Below are 20,102 nucleotides of genomic sequence, written 5' to 3'. Positions count from 1 at the left end.
GCTCATCCATGAACACTGAGTTACTAAGGAGGAAGTAGGGACTTCATTGTAAAGCTGTCATGTAGAAGCAAAGCTGACATCCACACAAACATCTCCTTCAAGTTAGCATTATACAAAAGGCTTACAAATACTGTACTCTTAGTCCACAGAATGATATAATTAATCTGACTCCAAAGTTTTTCACAGTATAAGGTTTAAAAAGACTGCATTATTATATAGGCATATTTTTATATTTCTGATGTTATAAAAATTCACAAGTATGTAGATTTACAATGAGCAAGCTTATGAGCCTCTTCCTTGAGCTTGCCTTTTTTCCTGAAGCCCTAAAATCCACTTATACGTAATCCAATGGCCATGCTATAGCTCACATATAGGAACAGGAACACTAATTAATTCAAGCAAGGAAGCAAAATAAACATCTAGTTTGTTAATGTTAAATATTAATAGCAACAATTAAAAAATAATACCAGGGTTGGAGAGATGACTCGGCAGTTAGGAGCACTTGCAGCTTTTGCAGAAAGCCCAGGTTCCATACCCAGCACCCGCATGGTAGCTCGCAGCTGTCTGTAACCCCAGCAACCCACAGCACCCGCATGGTGGCTTGCAGCTGTCCATAACCCCAGCCACGCACGTCTTACCTCCAAGAGCCCCAGACGCACATATGATACACATTAATACATACAAGCAAAACATCGTATACATGAAATTAATAAATGTAAAAAAGTTAAATTACTCCTATAAAGTTAGGTATCTATTAAAACCACAACATCTGCAGGTCCACTTAACTAAAAGATATCTATTATGTTCGTTGTCTTTGGTTTTGGTGACTGGACCCAGGGTCCTACACATACCACCTCCAAGCTACACCCCTAGGGCAGAATAAAACAGATGTGCAAAACTGCCTCTACTAGCCGAGCATGTTATCTGTTTGTACATTTAATTTCCTACTGTGTAAAATTAAGAGATTAAGCACACAGCTATATTTTATTAATAGTAACAATTGTAGTCATAACTTGCATGAAATTAGTTCTTTGCTTAGTTGTGGTAAATATACTTCCATAAAACCATGATGTTTAGTCTGCAATGAAAAGGTTTAAATATAGCCATCCATGATTTGAAATAAACAAACAAAAACCCATCAGTAACCAGCTCTGAATTGTTTTTTAAATAAAGACAATTCAAGCATCTTAAATATCAGTTATGAAGCTCCCAAAACATGAGACTGATTATATGAAGAGACTAAGATAAAAGCAAAATTTTAAAGCTTTTTGTTATTTTAGACAATTAGATTTTAATCTTAAATTGATATTACTCACCCCTTGGAGTCCTTGGAACTGAATTGAAGGTTGAAAAGGAATTAAATTCTATAAAAAAGAAAAGAAAAACAGGTAAACTTTCGTTACTATGACACGGAACTAAATAATTAAACCTCAAATGTATGTGTTTTCTGTCTCACAGTATGAAAACCTTTTTTATTAAATGGTGACATCTGCATGTCACAGCTGTTCACATTTCTATGCTAATACAAACAAAAAGTACATTTTGGCAGTAAGGCAATCATGACTGCAAATTGACAGACATGATTTACAAGAGGAAAAAATACACTAATTCATAAAAAATTCCAAGTTTCCTATTTTTAATACGAATGCGAGGAAGAGAAGGGATAATTGGAGGAACCTTGAAAAAAAAAATTCAACACGGCACCACAAAGGTAAAAATTAAAAGTCCAGGAACCAACCAACTGCAGTTCTCCACCCCACCCAATTTTGCCAAAGACTCACTTTTACTTAAGAGTCGAAAGATGTGCCAATTCACTCACAGAATCCTTATTAGGACAGTATAATTTCTTGAGATCTGCTGTGGCTTTTTGGGGTAAGTGGGAAGTAACTGCACCATTTTATCACAGAGCTGTGCATTTGGAGGAAATCTTAGCCACCATTTCCAGGGGTTCCCAGTCGCTACTCTATGTTCCAAGAGAAGGCATTCTGAATTGTTCACAGAATTGTGGGGAAATTGGATGTGAATAGTACTTAATAGGAACACATCAGTTTTAAAAGCACTTTTCATTCCCTTATATTTAAACCCAGTGAACGGAAATGAGAATTGGTGTCTGCCTCGTTTGTGCCTGAAATAAGGAGAGAAACCTCTATGTGCCCTTCCCTTTGGCACAGCACCTACCCACACACCTTTGCAGATCTGAGCTTATCAATCAGGCTTATAACAGAGTAAAGGGGGAAGAAGGAAAATTTCTTTTTGGCAATTATTGGAATATCAGGATCTAAAATAAAGTGGTATTACTATTTAGAAAAATGGATAACGTCCCAGGGAAACATTACACTAGACACTGTATAGTTCTACCACTATAAGGTAATATTTAACTTCAGACGTAGGGACAGAATCAAAATGCTTCCTGGTGACATTCAAGTCTTGATGTAGAAAAAGTCAGGTTCTTTAAAAAGGCAAGATGAAAAGGTAATGGTTGATTTGGGGGAAAAGTCAATGGCGGCACGTTCTAATCCATAGGCTTCTATGGGGAAAAAAAGGTGTGGATTACTTTTCTTTCAAGGGGGAAATCTTACCCTAAACTATCTTCCATGGCTAACCTTACTCTTCCTGAGGTAAACCCTGTGTGCAGAGCCTGTGGAACCCCTCTTCATGTGGGACTAGCGTGGCCCTCCACAGTAGCTTCTCAGCATTTCCATCAGTCCTGCCTCCTTGACTCTCTGGACTTTTGCTTGGAGGCTGCTCAGAGCGACCCCTGGACTCCCGCTCCCACTGGCAGTGAGCTTCTCCACCAAGCCCGTCGACCCTCCTGTGCCACTTAAAGGCACACGGTTTTCAAGCTGCTGACTTTCCCACTGCATGCTACCTCTTCCTTGTGCTAAGAGACACCAGCCCTTGTTTCAAAAGCTAGTACCTGCCCTTTCCTCATCCTACCTCAGCCCCACCCTGGAGGCCTGCTACACTTGTAGGGTGACAACTGGATCTCTTCTCCGCTCCTTGGCTGTCTTTCTGCAAATGGCTCCTTACTACTGCCTACAGGACAGTCCTTACTAGAAACCCAGCGACACAAGCGTTCACTGGCCAGCAAGCACTAACATGACTCCCCCTCAGCCTGGCAACTCTCCTCTTTCTAGCAATGGCTTCTCGGGTCCCCGAGGCTCACAACCTCAGAGTTAGCTTATGGCTTCTTCTCATTTTCCTGCAGCACATTTGGTTAGTCAATCACTTTCCGTGAGAATCAAAGCATTCCGAATGCAGAAGACTTAGAGGTGACATACTTGCCGTTCCCTCCTCCATCGCTAGTCCTTGTGTTCCATTAATAACGACGCTGGTGACACACAGGACTTAGATTCTTTCATCCTGCAACTTTCCTTATACCGCCGTGTCCTCCACACATCTGCTGTGGGAGATAGGAGAGCACGGGGGCCTAGTCCTTTATGCTCGGGGTCACATTTTAGGAGGGAAAAACCCGAGAATGATCGAGCACTAGGTTAAGTTTACCAGGAAACAAAGTAAGAATTCCAAGGAAGTTTAGAATGCAACTTAAAACAAACACCAGAAAAGCCAAAGGGACTATGGGAAAGATAGATCTTGAGTAGCTGATTAGAAAACAAAAAACCCCAGCCAAACGAAAACATGCTCAAGGGAAAAAGTTTCTTTAGGAAAAAAACAATGATCATTCTATGGGCAGTGGGTATGTCAGCAGTACAGAAGTTTTTATACAGAAACAAAATGAAGGACAGAAAGTAGAGCCATCGATTCCTGCCCAAGCTCTCCTGGCCTTGACATCTGTCTTTGTTTTTAGTTTTTGCCTGCCACAGTAGGTAAGACACTTTAAACCTGAGATTTCAAGATCTCTGCTCAAAGAGTTTATCACCCTGTTAAATAACCTTAACCCAACCTCCTTGCAATCTCTCACTGATGATCCTTAAACTTTGTCTTCAATGTGCTAAATAATTAAAGGCTCTTATAATTTTCTGAATAAAGACAATGATCTGAAAAAAAAAAGAAAGCTGTTGAAAGTTTTTCTCCTTTCTTTCTTTCTTCCTTACTTCCTTCTCTCCCCCCCTCTGTCTCTCTGTCTCTTTCTCTGTGTGTCTGTGTGTCTGTGTGTCTGTGTGTCTGTGTGTCTGTGTGTCTGTGTGTCTGTGTGTCTGTGTGTCTGTGTGTCTGTGTGTCTGTCTGTCTCTCTCTCTCTCTCTCTCTCTCTCTCTCTCTCTCTCTCTCTCTCTCTCTCTCTCTCCTCAAGGCAGGCAGCATTTAAAATATAGGAAGAGAAATGAATTAGGGCAGGTAGGTAGGGGAAGGCTGGGAAAGTGGCTTGAAAACAGCTCCAGGGGCTTTAGAAGATTCTGGATTAGTGTGATTTGCATTTGAAGCCAACAGGAGATGGTGAACCCACAGACACTCCCAAGGCACAATGAGCAGGTGCGTTGATAGTCTGAGTATCAGTTACCAGAGAAAAAGGGGGCCAGCAGTCATCCACTAGAGTCAGTATGCAGTAGACTCCCACAAATTAAGCTTTTAGTCTCCTTTGGAGGTTCACGGCCTACTTCAGGTATTTATCACTGGGCAACCAAATAAAGGCCTTCCTCTCTAACCTCTAAGCTTTCTACGAGCTGGCCAGCCCTGTCAGACTGGACTCTCAGCATGTCCCACAGCCTGAGTGGTTCTCCTCCACTGTCACAGCAAGGTGAATTTTATAAACACATACATATCAACATGACAATACCAAACTAAGCTAACTCATTTTTGTCCAAGTGGGTTCTGTTTGCTTGCTTGTGGTTTTTTTGTTTGTTTATTTTTTGGTGGCTGTTGTTGTTTGGTTGTGGTTTTTTGTTTGTTTGTTTGCCTAGTTACTGTCAAAAGAGTGATGTTCAGGGCTGGGCATGAGATGGCTCAATGAGTAAAGTGCTTACTGTGCACACATGAGGGCATGGATTAAGATGCCCTACACCCACAAAAAGCCAGGCATGCTCATGCATGTCTGTAACCCTAGCACTGGGGGTGGAGACAGGTGATCCTAGGGCCATACTGGCTAGCTTGATTAACTGCAACTACCAGTCCAGGTTCAGAGAGCACCTCTGTTTCAAAATAAATAAATACAATAAAGTAGAAAGTGACTAAAGAAGACATCTGATGTTAAACTCTGATACTCTTACATGCCTGCACGAGAAAGTGTGTAGGGGGGAACATGTACACATATAGACACATGAAAAGTAGTAATGCTCAAATCATTGTATATTTAAAATAAGATTTAAAAAACAAGTCAATTTTAAAAGATAACTCTAGGTGGCCTAAAATGATTCAGCATGCTTTACAATAATGCTAATTCAGTAAATACATTCCCATTTAGGGATAAGGTATTGATGGTGCTTCAGTCTTTGCTGTTTAGCTTTAATTAAACATTTGCAGCACATGGCTCTTTTGAAAAATCAAGTAACTCTAGGGCAGTGGTTCTCAACCTTCTCAATGCTGCAGCCCTTTAACTTCCTCATGTTCTGGTGACCACCAACTATAAAATTATCTTTGTTGCTACTTTGTAACTGTACTTTTGCTTCTGTTATGAATAGAAGCATAAATATTTCTGAACATAGAAGTTTGCCAAAAGGGTCACGACCCACAGGTTAAGAACCACTGCTCTAGGGTTTAATTGAACATCATTTGAGCAATAAGGAAGAAAGAGATATGATGTCTACACCCAGCCAAGAAGCACAAGATTGGGAACAGCAAGAAAATTTTCTTTTTTTAATATTTTATTAATTTATTCATATTACATCTCAATAGTTATCCCATCCCTGTATCCTCCCATTCTTCCCTCCCTCCCACTTTCCCCCTACTCCTCTCCTCTATGACTGTGACTAAGGGGGACTTCTTCCCCCTGTATATGCTCATAGGGTATCAAGTCTCTTCTTGGTAACCTGCTATCTTTCCTCTGAGTGCCACCAGGCTTCCCCATCCAGGGGACGTGGTCAAATATGGGGCACCAGAGTTCATGTGAAAGTCAGTCCCCACTCTCCACTCAACTGTGAAGAGTGTCCTATCCATTGGCTAGATCTGGGTACGGGTTCAAAGTTTACTGCACGTATTGTCCTTGGCTGGTGCATAGTTTGCGCTGGACACCTGGGCCCAGATCTGCCCGTCTTAATGTTCTTCTTGTAGGTTTCTAGGACCCTCTGGATCCTTCTATTTCCCCATTCTCCCATGCTTCTCTCACTTAAAGACACAATAGGATGTCCTCCCCTCTGACCCACTTTCCTGGTAAGTGAAGACTTTCATGGGACATGCCCCTTGGGCTAGTGTCCAGATATAAGTGAGTATATACCATTTGACTCTTTCTGCTTCTGGGTTAACTCACTCATTATGATCATTTCTAGTTCAATCCATTTGTCCACAAATTTTGGGAATTCCTTGTTTTTGATAGCTGAGTAGTATTCCATAGTGTAAATGTACCACAGTTTCTTTATCCACTCTTCTACTGAGGGACACTTAGGCTGTTTCCATGTTCTGGCTATTATGAATAAGGCCGCTATGAACATGGTGGAGCATATGTCCTTGTTGTGTGCTGGAGCATCTTCTGGGTATATTCCAAGGAGTGGAATAGCTGGGTCTTGAGGATGCCTTATTCCCAGTTTCCTGAGATAGCTCCAGATAGATTTCCAAAGTGGCTGAACTAAGCAAGAAAATTTCTTTAGATGTGTTTTATCAAAAAGATTCTTTAAACTTCTTAGTAGTTTCAATAATCTTACCCCTTCGGCTAACTCTGTACACATCTTACAAAAAGACTTTTATGTACAGAACAGAGATAGATCCTAGCTTCTTAAAGCCTACGTCATGATCTCTCGTATAGACAGGGTTGTGTAACTGAATATGGAGACAGGGCACAAAGATCTGCAACAGCAAAAGGTTTCTGAACGTGCAATGATATTTTCAATTATGAAAATCAAACTCAGATTGTGTTAGAGCACGTGACTGCAAGGCAGCTTCAGTTCTGAATCCACGATAGAGAAACTTATATACACTATGGATGCCGTCACTTCACACAGTGTCAATGGACACCATTTGAAACACCTCAGCTCATATTCAAAACTGCTGGGTATTGGGAAATGTAGTGCTTTTATTGCATATATTATAGGAAAAAATAATTTTCTGCTCTAAATGAAATGTAAATGTTTAGTTACAAACAGCAATGACTCAACTTGGGATTAGGATAGGATTTCTAACAATTTCTAAAATGGCCATTTTGTGCTTTTAGTGCTGACAATTTTGAAATAAAACTACTGACTGACTCTGAAAAACTTTGAAGGTATCTACATCCTACAGTATCAAAGATTCAGCCAAGATTTAATTCTCTGTTCTCTGTGTAAAAGAAGCATATCCAATCATTACATTAATAAGCAAAGTTGGTTTTGTTTTAGTAAACGGTAAAATTATATATATACAAAAGAACTGTCTTAAAATAAAAAGTAGATTTCTTTATAATTGATCATCAATGTTTGCTTTGTATGCCTATTTTCATACTTATATCCTATAGACATATAAAAAGGTTTTGGTTTTTTTTTTTTTTTTTTTTTTTTTTTCTTTTTGGATAAAAAGGGGCCTTGAGTGGAAAAAGTGTAAGAAACTCTGGTATAGACATAGACAACATTAAAACACTCATAAGTTGGATCACTCTTGGTGTTTACTATTTCAAACTTTTCTATAACAATATCTATACTCTATGACCAAAGACATATATATCCACATATTTCCAAGTACTCAAAAATACATCAGAGCCATATTAGAACTAGAAAGTTCACTGAGTAATTATACTAAATGGCATTGGCTTTTCTGTGTAACCTGGGTTTCTGACATGACCTGCAGGGTCAGATAGAAGCAAAGCTTGGGTTTCTTGGTAACTGAATAAGAAAGTCTCAAACACCCTTCTTTGCCTCACAAGGCCACACAATGCCAGAAAGTTACTACACATCATAAAACCAATCTACTATTTTGCTAGTGAGTCAATCTAATCTCAGGTGAGAGAGAATCCTCTTTTTTACAGATTTGGGAAAACCAAGATTAAATAGCATTTTAAGTGGTAATTTCTTTTTAGCTATTAAAGCAAAGAAAATAAATAACCAAAGCAGAAGAAGACCAAAACAAACAAATAAAAACCAAACAGGAAGAAAACCCACAAAACACCCAAATTTATGCAATACAGTCCTTGTTTTGAAATAAGAATTCTGAAGAAGCTGTACTTATTTAATGCAAGGCAAATTTAAAAAGAAAGAAAGAAAGAAAGAAAGAAAGAAAGAAAGACAAACATTGCCCTAAATCTTAGGATTTCCAACAGCTCTTAAGTGAATACGGAAGACAAGAGTCTGAAGTGGAAAACCAGCTGGACTGTGATCCAGCCCTCTAACCAACAATTCTTGAAGTATCCCACCATTTCCCCTCAGGAACCTCATGTGGGCATTATAATTGCATCATAAGCTTAATGCTAAATATAACTTGTGAAAAAAAAAGGCAAACAAAACCTTGTTCCCAAGGTTATGAAAAGATCTGTAGCAGCTAAGTCACAAAGGGGGCCATTACGGGAGATGACACTGGCAAAGTGTGTGACCATATTGAATGTTTTAAAAGACCACTCTGGGGGCTGGGTCTAACAGCCTATGGGGAAAATCATGGAAACCCGGAAGTCAGCTGCTAGCTAGCTCAGGGAAGTGGTCCTGGAGAGCCAAGATAGGGCTGCGACTGGAATGGTGAAACGGCTGGGGTCAGATTCTAGATATTTTAAGACTGACAAGACTTGATGGTAGATCAAGTGTGCCGAGAAGAGACACATCAAGGACTAGGAATTAGGTTTTAGACAACTGGGAAATGTGGTCATGAACTGAAATGGGGCTCAGTCGGATGCCGTCAGATCAAGAAGTGAAAGAAAGTCAGAGAGGGAAGATGTTGAAAGGGGGGGAGTGGATGGTGAAAGCCACCAAAGCTAATTATGCAAATATACAAATGGTCAAAGAACACAGGAGTTATATTTGATACAAGTTTGAGGTGCCTGTGAAATGCTGATAAACAGGTCATCTGCTAAAAGTAAGTATCTAAAGTGGAAGAGGGCTGGCTTGTTTTTCTTTCTTTCTTTCCTTTCTCTCTCTCTCCCTCCCTCCCTCCCTTCTTTCTTTCTTTCTTTTTTTTTTTAAAGACAGATTCTCACAAGGTAGCCCTGGCAGGCCTGGAACCCCCTATGTAGACCAGGCTGGCATTAGACTCATGCAGAGATGCTGTTATGTTTGTTGTTAGTTTTGAGATAAGGAACTTGCTCAGAGTCAAATCCATCTCATCCTCGTGCCTCCCTTCTGTGTGCTGGGATTATAGGCTAAAGCTACCACACCCACCTGGAAAATGTGTGATCTCGAGATAAACATTTGCAATTCATCAGTATATAGATTCATAGTATGCACTTAAATCCTCAGAACTAGATAAACTGACCCAGAGAGTGAATAGACGGGAGAGTGGGAACCTACACCAACATGCAGGCACAATCTAAACAGAGAATGGTCTGCAGAGCAAAGATGGAGGAATTCCTGCAACTGACTGTTTTAATACAGAGATACAGTCAGTGGGATGAAGTGCCTATCTTCCCAGACGGCCTTGATTGTGGGACCACAGGGATAGAGATGTTTGGAAATAGGTACAGTTTCAGAGGTGTGGTAAAGACGGTAGGCTCAGCAGGTGACGGCTGAAGACACCACCTCGCTTCAAAATACACCTTCTCCTCTTCGGTGTTTCCTCTTTAACACAGATGTGTGTGGTTCCTATCTCAGCCTTTCATTATAGGAAGAAAACCATCCGACTGAGTTTTTATGGTATGAGTTCTTTTCTTAGTCCCCTGAGGGAGCATGATTTCTAACACGGAACCAGAAGCAAAGATAATGTTACCCTAAAGACACACACAGGGTAGTGGCATGGCCTATTGGGTAAATGTGCTTGCCACCACGCCTAGATTTGATCCCCATTCCCCTATAGTGGAAAGAAAAACCCGACTTACAACACATGTCCCCTAATCTCCACACGTGTGTTGTGTCACTCTCATATCCACACATAAACACATAGGCAAGCATACATTAAATGACATATATAATAAAAAATTTAAAGATACACTAACAGTTAGCATATTAAAGTCTCTAGGCCAGTGGTTCTCAACCTGTGGGTCATGACCTCTTTGGGGATCACCTAAAATTATCAGAAAAGATATATATTTACATTATGATTCATAACAGCAGAAAAAAATCACAATTATAAAGTAGCAACAAAAACAAATTTATGGTTGTGGGGGGGGGTTACCACAACACAAGGAATTGTATTAAAGGTCCCAGAATTAGGAAAGTTAAGAATCACTGCTCTAAACTAATCTTATATATATATATATATATATATATATATATATATGTATATATATATATATATATATATATATATATATATATATATATTTTTTTTTTTTTTTTTAAAGTTCAATCCTGGTGTTACCCTTCCACAAGCTTGCTGTTGAGTGATAGTCCTCAAGTGTGGAGGTTAACTCCATTAATCAACAAACACTGAATCAGTTCATTACAGTGTTTAACTCTCAGAGACAAGCAATTTAAGGAACAGACACACGTACTCACACTTCTGTTAAAGGCAACAGCAGGTAAGTGCTGAATTCTTACTCCCAGAGCCAAAACCAAAGCAACTCAGCAAAACAGCGAGGGGTGATCTGAAAGAAGTAATGCTGGCCTACTCAGGGCCTTCAGGAGCTAGGATGTTTCGACACTTAAAATGTCAATCCAGGCATGTTATGCAGAATTACTTAGTTTCAGTAAACATTAATGACAGAAACCACAAGTTCATGCTAAAGTCTAATTAGATTTTCATATTATCTTTGTTCTGTGATGGCCATATTAAAGGTAATTTATAGAGGTTATTGAATAAGGGAAGTCTATGAAAATACAAACAAAAATGTAAAAGCTATTTCTAGCTTTCTTTAAGACTACTATTTCCATCCTATGGAGGAACAGACGTGGCATATGAGCAAGCCTATCTGCCTCAGATTCTCACCTGTATTTTTTTCTCTCTTTGAGATAATGGCCTCTAATTCCTGTCTCTCTCTCTCCTCTCCACCCCCCGCCCCCCCAGACAAGGTCTCTAGTTTCTATAGTCCTGGCTGTCCTAGACTCACTTTCTACCCCAGGCTGCCCTTGTACTCACAGGGATCGCCTGCCTCTGCCTCTGCCTCCCCAGTGCTAGGACTACAGGCGTGTGCCAACCAGGCCTGGCTTCTCGTTTTTATTTCTAAACACAAAACATCTAATTACCCAGAAATATTTTGATTACCAAGCAAAAGATGAAATGAATTTTCACCAGAAATGGTACTTATTGCTTTAGTTCCCGCCTCCGTCTCATGCTCCAACTGTCTCTGCCTCCCACCCTTTTAAGGGTACCCTGACTAGGATCAACGCCAACAAATTCCGTCTTGATCCTCTCCTCCAAAATCTTAAGGTCCAGTGTTCATCTCTAATAAATGGCAATGGTGGCCTAGCAGAAACTCCACCATCAGACCCGCCATCCTAACTCATCTTCTTACATCCAGACTGACAGTTATTCTGAACACCAAGCCAACACGATGAAAGCACCGTTCAAAGCGCCTTCCCCTTCCACTCTGCCTCCCCACAGCAATGAAGAACAAAGCACAAGCTCCTTGGCAGGGTGATCAACTGCTGGTTTCTCAAACCCAGGTATTTCTATCTCCCTCACTCCAGGTTAAGAGGAACAGGGTTTTCCTGCCAATTCTCAGAATCTGCCCTGGCTTTTCTAACACTGTTTCTTATTTACCTTCTACAATCTTTTTTTGTTCTGTTGTGGTTTTTTTTTTTCCTCTTTCTTTCTTTCTTTCTTTCTTTTTTTTTTGAGACAGGGTCTTTCTGTGTAACCTTGGGTGTCCTGGACTCACTTTGTAGACCAGGCTGGCCTCGAACTGACAGCGATCCACCTGCCTCTGCCTCCCAAGTGCTGGGATTAAAGGCGTGGGCCATCATGCCCAACCTGAGGCTCGTTTCTAAACTAATAACACAAAAGATGCAGGGAAGCAAAGAAGTCCCTGCTGGTCTAATGAAACAGTTACTACGAAACTACTAGCCTAACGTCCGAAGAACAGAGGTCAGCGCAAGGTGCTGCTCTGACTCATGAGTTTTTAAGTAGCGAGTACATTAACATCCTCTCATGTCTTCTGTTACATGGCCACAGCAATTTGAGAGAGGTTTGGACTGTGTGACAAAAAACTAGTAGAAATCTTCGTTGTTGTTTTTGAGACTGGGTTTCTCTGTGTGTAGCCCTGGCTACCCTGGAATCACTCTGTAGACCAGGCTGACCTCGAACTCAGAGATCTGCCTGCCTTTGCCTCTAGTAGAAAACTCTTAAACCAGCTCTTTCTGAAGTTTAAAATTATTCACAAGAACCCTAATACCACAGCAGGAATTACAGATGGTAGAAATTGAGGAAAGAAGAAAGGAAATTTGTTTAAAAGATGAAAAAGCATTAATAAAACAAAGAGAAAGAAGTTTTGCCTGGTAACCCTGAATTATGCTATGTCTTTTTGCTTTAATTTGGCAGTAGAAACACAGCCATCAATTTATTATATTCTCTTCCCCTCGGCTTTTCTACATTTCTACTTAGGTCATAGAAAATGTTCTATGTGGTATGTAGGAGGGTCAAATGTGGGGTGTTCGCGCTCTCTCTCTCTCTCTCTCTCTCTCTCTCTCTCTCTCTCTCTCTCTTTCTCTCTCTCTCTCTCTCTCTGTCTTCTCCCCGCCCCCTGTCTCTTTAACTGTGAAAGCAGAAATGCCCATCACACCAGATCTTCTCACACATTGCACATACATTTGGCCCAAAGAGGCTGGATGATGGTCTGGCTTTAGAGGTTTGCTGCCTGACAATCCTACAGCACAGCCTCTGTGACCTTCTCAGAGTGTGAGAGGAGCAAATGGAGAAAGGCTGAAGCTAGAGGCTCCCCTTGATCAGGGTCCCCCGGAAGCCACTCCAAGAATTCTATACTCCTTTCCTTTTAAGTTCTTTTCTTGAACACATTCCAACCCTTCACATATGTTCCTTTTCTCTCCTCCCCATCTGAGTGCCAAGGCTCCTGGCTATCTCCTGAGGCAATCTGGCTACTACTTTTCTTCAGGAAGGAGCACGGAGAACTAGCGGAGCATGCAGGTAAACGTTTTAAGTGGTATAGAAGAAATGGGGCACGAAGTTATCTTTCCTTGAGTTAAAAAAAAAAAAAAAAAACCCACAAACACGTGATGATCAAGTGCCGATTGAAAATGGGTCTAAGAAAAAAGTAGGTAACATCTAAACCAACCCAGCTACATGTCTGAAGCCAAACAATTGGAATCTACAACAGGCTTCATGGTTTTACTTAAGCCCATCTGAGAACACTGGCACCGCTGTGGCAGCAAGTCTAGATCCTGAAGCGGCAACTGGGGAAGAACATCTGGGTTTACAAAGTAGAGTGCTGAGAACTAATAGACATAACTATTAGGGAGCAAGAAGAAGAAAGTATAGGATGATTTTCTGTGTCTTAAACCACAGTGAATCAAGTGCTTTAAAAAAAAATTTTTTTTTTTTTTTATCTAGAAGAAAGGCTGAGGCACGGAAGCCTATCCTGTAATCTATTAAAGCAAGGACTAAAGAAAAAAAAAATCAAGTGACACACTACCTGAAGCTACTATGAAGGACAATATCATTGGAGGCTAATTTAAGACCATATATTTTGATTAGAAATAATATATAATTCTTAAAGTACAGATAATGAGCTATTCTTACTCTCAGTTAAGAAGTATGCTTGTAAAAAAGATTCAAACTAACATTTTTTTCTAAATGACACTAATCAAAAACAAAATAATGATTTCAAGCCAATAGAGCTGACAAAAGAACTGAGTAAATCCTACACAAAGGCAGCTACTACCTGATCTTCAGGGATGGGAAATATACAGCTATGCTCCCAAACACACCCTTGTTAGACTTTTATGTTAATATTTGAGCTTAATAATATTTGAGCCAACTACTTTTGAAGCTCTTTGTTTGTCTGTTTGCTTTTTGTCGGGGTTTCTCTGTGTAGCCCTGGCTGTCCTGGAACTCACTCACTCTGTAAGACAAGGCTGGCCTGAAACTCAGAGCTCCGCCTGCCTCCCTCAGTGCTGGGATTACAGGCAAGCTTGCTAAGCAAGCATTTTTATAAAAGGCTGAGGGAAGGGAGTTACAAGGCTGAGGTATACCTGAGCTACTGAGTGAATTCAAGGCCAGCTCTAGTAACTCAGTGAGATATGTCTGAGCTACCGACAAAGGTCAAAGGCAGTCCTCTTAACTCAGTAGGGTCCTAGCTCAAAACAAAACCACAAAAGAAGCAGGAGCCGGGCCTCTGGAATATAGCTCAGTTGGTAGCAGAGTACTTGCCTAGCACAGGAAACCCTGTGTTTGATACCCAACACTACTTCACACAGCATGCAGGGCCTGCTACGTGGTCTGCAATCCTAGTACTCGGAAGGTAGAGGCAAGAAGTTCAAGGCCACTGTCATCTACATAGCATTTTCTAGGCCAGCCTGGAATGTATGAGATTCTTTTTCCAAAAGGGGTAGAGAGAGTGCTTGCCTAGCATATGTGAGGCCCCACATTCAGTGTGTGGCCTCAGAATCTAAAAAAAGAACAAATTGATGGGCTCAGCAATAACAAAACCTAAAAAACAGTGTTTGGGGACTTTTTTTTTAAACCATAGAAGTATATTATTAAAAGGCCAAAAGAAAGCATGCTATATTAGTAAGGAAGTCAGCTAAAATGTATTTTAATTTTATATACAGTTTGAAATTTGGGGAAAATATAAAATAGTAATATAGGATCTTCTCATATATGCTTGGCATATGTAGACCGCACAATCACAGACTATAAAGTTGTAGCTTATGGTATGATTTGCTTCTTTGTTCTTTTAATTCAAAATCATCTATGTTTAGATAAAACTTGACATCCTGACATCTGTGTTAGAATATCTGAATATGTCCATAAATCATGAAAATAACTTTCCAGGTATTACTTTATATATAAGCAATTTTGAAACTGGCTCCATATTCAAAGTGTGTGAAAAGCAACTTTTAGCAGACATGCACCCCACCTGGGACTGTCAGCATTCCCAAGCCCATTTACAAACATTCTCTGTTTCTTCACTGAAAACAGAAAACTTGAATAACAAAGGCAAATCAAATTTTGTGTTATGAAACAATGAAGAATTGTGATCTGAGAGGACCAAGTTTAAATACGTCCATCAGATTCTGTCTCTCTGAGCCCTGAGAACTCAGTACATTTGCTTGATTGTATCTACAGAAATAACACTTCTGGCCCTTAGAAAAATCATTAAAAATTCATCATCTCTTTTATAAGTCAAAGCTTCTTGGTAGCCATTTGTCACCAAGTACCCTCCTCTGTTAGGAATGGCAAGTACTGTTTTGTGTAAGAAATTAAAAAATCCCCAGCCCAGAGAGGGGATGAGCTTAGCCATCCCAAAGCTTTCCCCTTATTCTCTACCACAAGGCAAAAGTCTCAAACAGCAGTTACAAATTAAAGTCATGAGCCTTCCTTATGATGATGGGAAGTGAAAAAGACCAAACAAATACCCTTCCACTGGAGGATAAAAGGGTTCAGGTAGATGCTCACCACCAGCAACAGTTACTGTTGGCTGAGGAGCCCTGGTCTGGCTGGGGGCATGCCCACAGGATGCTTTAGCTATATTTCCCAGAGTACCCTGCTGCATCAGTAGAGAAGAGCCTTCAATGCTTTATCTCCTGCCCATGTCCTACAACAGCCTTGTCATTTTCACCTTATGTTACACTCGATTTCCAAATCTCTTAGGTGGTTTTTTTGTTTTTGTTTTTGTTTGTTTGTTTTGGTTTTTTTTGATTTTTTTTTTTTTTAACAAAAGCATAGCTTAAGTGACACAACTAAGGACAGGAGCTGGTTAACTCGGAACAAGGCAGTGTCCAAAAGAAACGGCTAAGTCAGCTTATTCTCCACCAACCCCTCCCACCCGCAGCATACCACTGTTTCTACCACCAGTTCTTCAAGAGGACGAGAATTCTAAGACTAATTTAATCTGCTAGGCTTCACACTCAGAAAAGTGGACACACATGACTGATTTGACCCATTAATTTATATGCCAGAAATGGAAAATGAGTGATACTAATAGGCATTAAGGACAGTTAAGAACAAAGCCACTGACTTCACTACCTTTAACTAAAACAAGCAAAATAAAAAGATTAAAAATAAAAAAATCTAAGTAAAAGAGTTGACAGAGAAACAAGTCTCGCTCTTCGGTGTCTCTAGAAAGATACTGGCATATGAACAGAAGTGAGCTGGGCACTTTAACCTTAATACCAAGTGTGAAAACACCAGGCAGAGATGAAGGCCACACAAAGGTAAGAAAACAAACACCCTTCCAGGGCCCCAGAGGATAGGCAGACTGGGGCTTCTCTGTCACTTCAGTTAAACCCGGGCACTACCTTTTCTTTCCTTCAAGTGGGCCTCTTTATCTCAGCAGTTTCCCTGAACCAGTGTGTGCAATATCACTGTTTAACCCGTACAATTGGCCTGTTGCTTCCCAAAGTGGCTGACAGACCTCTAGTTCCCACAGATGCCTTCTCAGCCCACCGTATTTCAGTTTTGTTGTTGGCTTTTTACAGTTGGGGGCTGGGCTCCTCTTCTTTACATCCCCCCTGACCTAACTTCTTCCCACTGCCATTCCTTCCTTAGAACCTGCCACCTTATCTCTCCATCTTGCAGGGCTAAGTTTCTCTCCACTGCCAGCCTTGTCCCCCCCTCCCCCTGCCCCCAATCTGGCTTTACCCAGATGGGCCTCCTCGTCCTTGCTGGTGCTGGCCTCTTTTCTTGCTTGTGAGCCTGCCTGGAGAGCAGCTTACAGCACATTCAGTTTTTGCTATCTCCTATATCTTTGTGTCTTTATTGATGGCTGTATACTGTATACAGGCACCCTCCCTGGGTATAAGGTGTATTTCTCCCTGTTCTTGCACTCCTCCTTGTTGCCTTCCCCTCAGTGTTCCACAAAACTTGCAACCATTTCTCACCATATGCTTCTCTGTTCACAACACATGTGTCCAACCAGAGCAAGATGGTATGCTCTGAAGCTTTCCTTTTGCCATGCGAACTCACATACTCCCAAGATGTACACACAACTGTTTGTGTGCCCTCCTGTGTGTGTGTGTGTGTGTGTGTGTGTGTGTGTGTGTCCCTCTGGAAGCTCTGCTGGCTCTGACTAAGACTATTTTTCTCTGTATGCATTTAAAGTGCCTGGCACTAGTGGGAGCTCAACAGATGTTAATTCTTTTCTTCACTTTTATCTAAGTATATGAGGTGTCCTTCTGCCGAACTGTGCCTGTTTTACGAGACGAATTGGAATATATTCTTTAGTAGGCACTGAGCTATTTGCCAGAAACCTCTGTGGGGTGTAGCTCTTTTGGTCTCTCTTCTCTGAATAAAATGCTATTGGTTTCCCCATATGGTATTGCCTTCCCCTTCGACAATTCGTCCACTTCAACATGCTCCCCTTACATGTCCATAATCGGCTTCCTTGTACCCCTCACCCCCACCCCCAATCTTGTTAAACTGTCTTTTTGGTGCCCTACTCTTTTCAGTGTTAAAGCGTTCCTGGGTTTGGGTTCCAGCTGTGGGGCATGTAACTCTGAGCTTCTTCCTGTAGTGGAGACAGGCGCTCAGAGTACGGTATGAGAGGGAGACCGCAGGTTTCTCTCCTCTCGGGGGCCTTGGACTAGAGCAGAGTCTCGGTCCAGGATGCCTTGTGTCCGTCTCCCCTTAGCCTTCGGGCTCGCTCCTCGCCAACAGACAGCGAGTCAGCACAGGACGCGGCGAGCCTTTCGGCTGAGCAGAACTTCCGAGAATTCCTTTCCCCGGAACCTGCCGTCTTGTCCCGGCTCTAGTTGTGTTTGAGTCTTGTGGTGTCTCTCTCCCCGAGATGCGGTGTCCGTTCGCTGCTACGCGGGACGCCCTGCGTGTCCGGGAACCCAACGCAGAGCCAGCGTTCCAGAGTCCGGGAGAGTGCAAGGTGTGTCCCCCCCTCCCCCTCCTCGCAGCGCCCGTGTCCCTGGCCTTCCCGAGTACACGGTGTACACTCCCGCCTACACTCGGCGCGCCAGTGTCTCCAAGTCCCTGAGAGTACAAGTTGTGTCCTCAACCCCACGGAGCGCCGGTGCCCCTCACACTCAGCGGCTCCACCGCCACCTCCCCCCCAACCCCATCCCCGGCGTTGGCCCGAAAACTTGGACCGCTCGCGGCCGTCAGCCCTAGCTTCTTTACTGGTAGCTGCGCGCGCCCCCGCCGTGGCTAAGACGGTCGCCGCACTTCTCTCCCGGGGACCCGGTCCCTCCTCGGGACTAAACAAGCCAGGAACCCCCGCGGGCACCGTGGGGAAGTCCCGCAGCGGCGTCGTAGCTTTGGCCCGGCTGACCCCGCCGCCAGGGGCCGCCCGCCCGCGCCCCTCTCCCCAGCGGCCCCGGACCGCGGCGTCGGCGCCCGCCCCCCCCCCACCCCCCGGCCGGCCCCGCTCCCCTCCGCGGGCACCGAGGCAGCGGCAGCGGGAGCCAGCGCCCCAGCGACGCTGCGCCAGGCGCCGGGCAGAAAAGCGCAGTGGCCGCCGCCGCCGCCTCCCCGAGCGCTGCCCGGCCGGCCGCTCACCTTGTGGCTCTGGTAAGTCTCCAGCGCCCGGATCGCCGTCTCGGTGAGCTTCACATGCAGCACGGTGATGTTGTCTTGCCCCAGCCGCCCACACGCCAGCCCGTAGCGCTGCTCCTCCCGCAGCCCCGCCGCCCCCCCCGCCGCCATCTTAAACTCCCCGGGGTGCCACCGCGGACGCCGCTCGGGCTCCAGCCTCCACTGCGGCCGCGGCTGCTCGGGCTCCTGCAGCCGCCGCCACAGCTACGGCCATCCCGCTGCTGACGTACTGTCATATACTGCGCGCAGCTAGACCTCGGGCTTCCACAGCTGCCGGCCGCCCCACCCTCGAGCCCACGCCCCGCCCCGGCCTCTGCTCATTGGTCCCGGTCCCCACAGAGCCGCCCTCATTGGCCGCGCTTCACCTCAAGGGGCGGGGCCCAAAGTCGCTAGAGTTTTGCTCTCGGGACGGGACGTCCGACAGAAGAGAGCTTTTACGTCGGGGTGACGGGCCTGAGTTAATCGCATCTGACGTCACGTCTCGTCTTGGCTCTCTTGCGGCGATTGGCTGGACGGATTTTTTTTTGGGGGGGGGAAATCCCCTGGCTAATTGGGTGTCAAGGTTACCAAGTCTGGTAGCCTCAGTCGGAGCCCCGCCCCTTGAGGGGTAACAGTGGACCGAACGCAGTGACAGAGTCAACCTGTCCCCACGGACCGTGGTGAAGACCTGTGTTCGGCGTGAGTGAAGGCAGGACAGGTGACCAAGTACAGGTTTTGTCTCCCGACTGCTGCATAAGCTCTGGACCGTGATGTGCCTCTGTGGGGCGGACACAGTACGCAGACGCTGGAGAGCTATTCCTTAAAAGGAAGTCGGTACTAGGGTGGAGCAGAGGACTTTTTTTTTATTCCAGACTTGAAATTACCAAATCGGCTGTAGTCTTCAGTGGCTGCGTGAGATTGTGTGGAGCAACTTAAGCACAAAATTATGCCAGTTCGTGTGGTTCGTGTGGTGGGTATGATACAATAAATAGAGTTGAACCTCAGAGTCTTCCAAAGCCAACTCATACATGCGTGTGATCTCACAGGAACGGAATATGTTCTGGAGCTCACCATGTGATCGGGGTTATGCCTTTTTATGGGGCATGGGAAAGCCATGCTGTTTGGGGGTCTCTTCTTTCAAAGGACCCTAAAAGAGTGAACTTAGGTGAAAAGGAAAGGGATACCTTCCATTCTCTGAGTTAGAGATCTCTGTTTCATTTGACAGGGCTGTGAGAAAACCTGGCAAGGCTTTAGGGTAGGAGAAGCTCTTATTGAGGTTAAATGGAGGAGGTGGAGGCCAAAGTAGAAGGAGG

At 43.3% G+C, this 20,102-nt stretch overlaps 1 protein-coding gene and 1 long non-coding RNA gene across 4 annotated transcripts in view; one reads left to right on the top strand and one right to left on the bottom strand.

Moving 5' to 3' along the window:
* ELL2 (elongation factor for RNA polymerase II 2) overlaps positions 1–19,060 on the bottom strand; it is a 66,582-nt gene extending 47,522 nt beyond the window's left edge. Inside the window, exons 1-2 of the mRNA XM_084802015.1 lie at positions 18,775–19,060; positions 1,317–1,364 (exon numbers count right to left, since the gene is read on the bottom strand). Of these exons, the coding sequence (XP_084658141.1) occupies positions 1,317–1,364; positions 18,775–18,921 (195 nt within the window). The 5' untranslated portion in view covers positions 18,922–19,060. The remainder of the gene's footprint in view (positions 1–1,316; positions 1,365–18,774) is intronic.
* A 158-nt stretch (positions 19,061–19,218) lies between these two features.
* LOC311609177 overlaps positions 19,219–20,102 on the top strand; it is a 140,826-nt gene continuing 139,942 nt past the window's right edge. For all 3 annotated transcript variants that reach the window (XR_014783305.1, XR_014783306.1, XR_014783307.1), the window contains exon 1: positions 19,219–19,507. This is a non-coding gene — a long non-coding RNA (uncharacterized lncRNA). The remainder of the gene's footprint in view (positions 19,508–20,102) is intronic.

The sequence above is a fragment of the Acomys minous genome (genome assembly GCF_964271855.1).
Source record: "Acomys minous genome assembly, chromosome: 11".
Taxonomy (NCBI): domain Eukaryota; kingdom Metazoa; phylum Chordata; class Mammalia; order Rodentia; family Muridae; genus Acomys; species Acomys minous.
The sequence above is the reverse complement of the archived record's forward strand: the minus strand, read 5'-3'. Positions and strand labels throughout refer to the sequence as shown.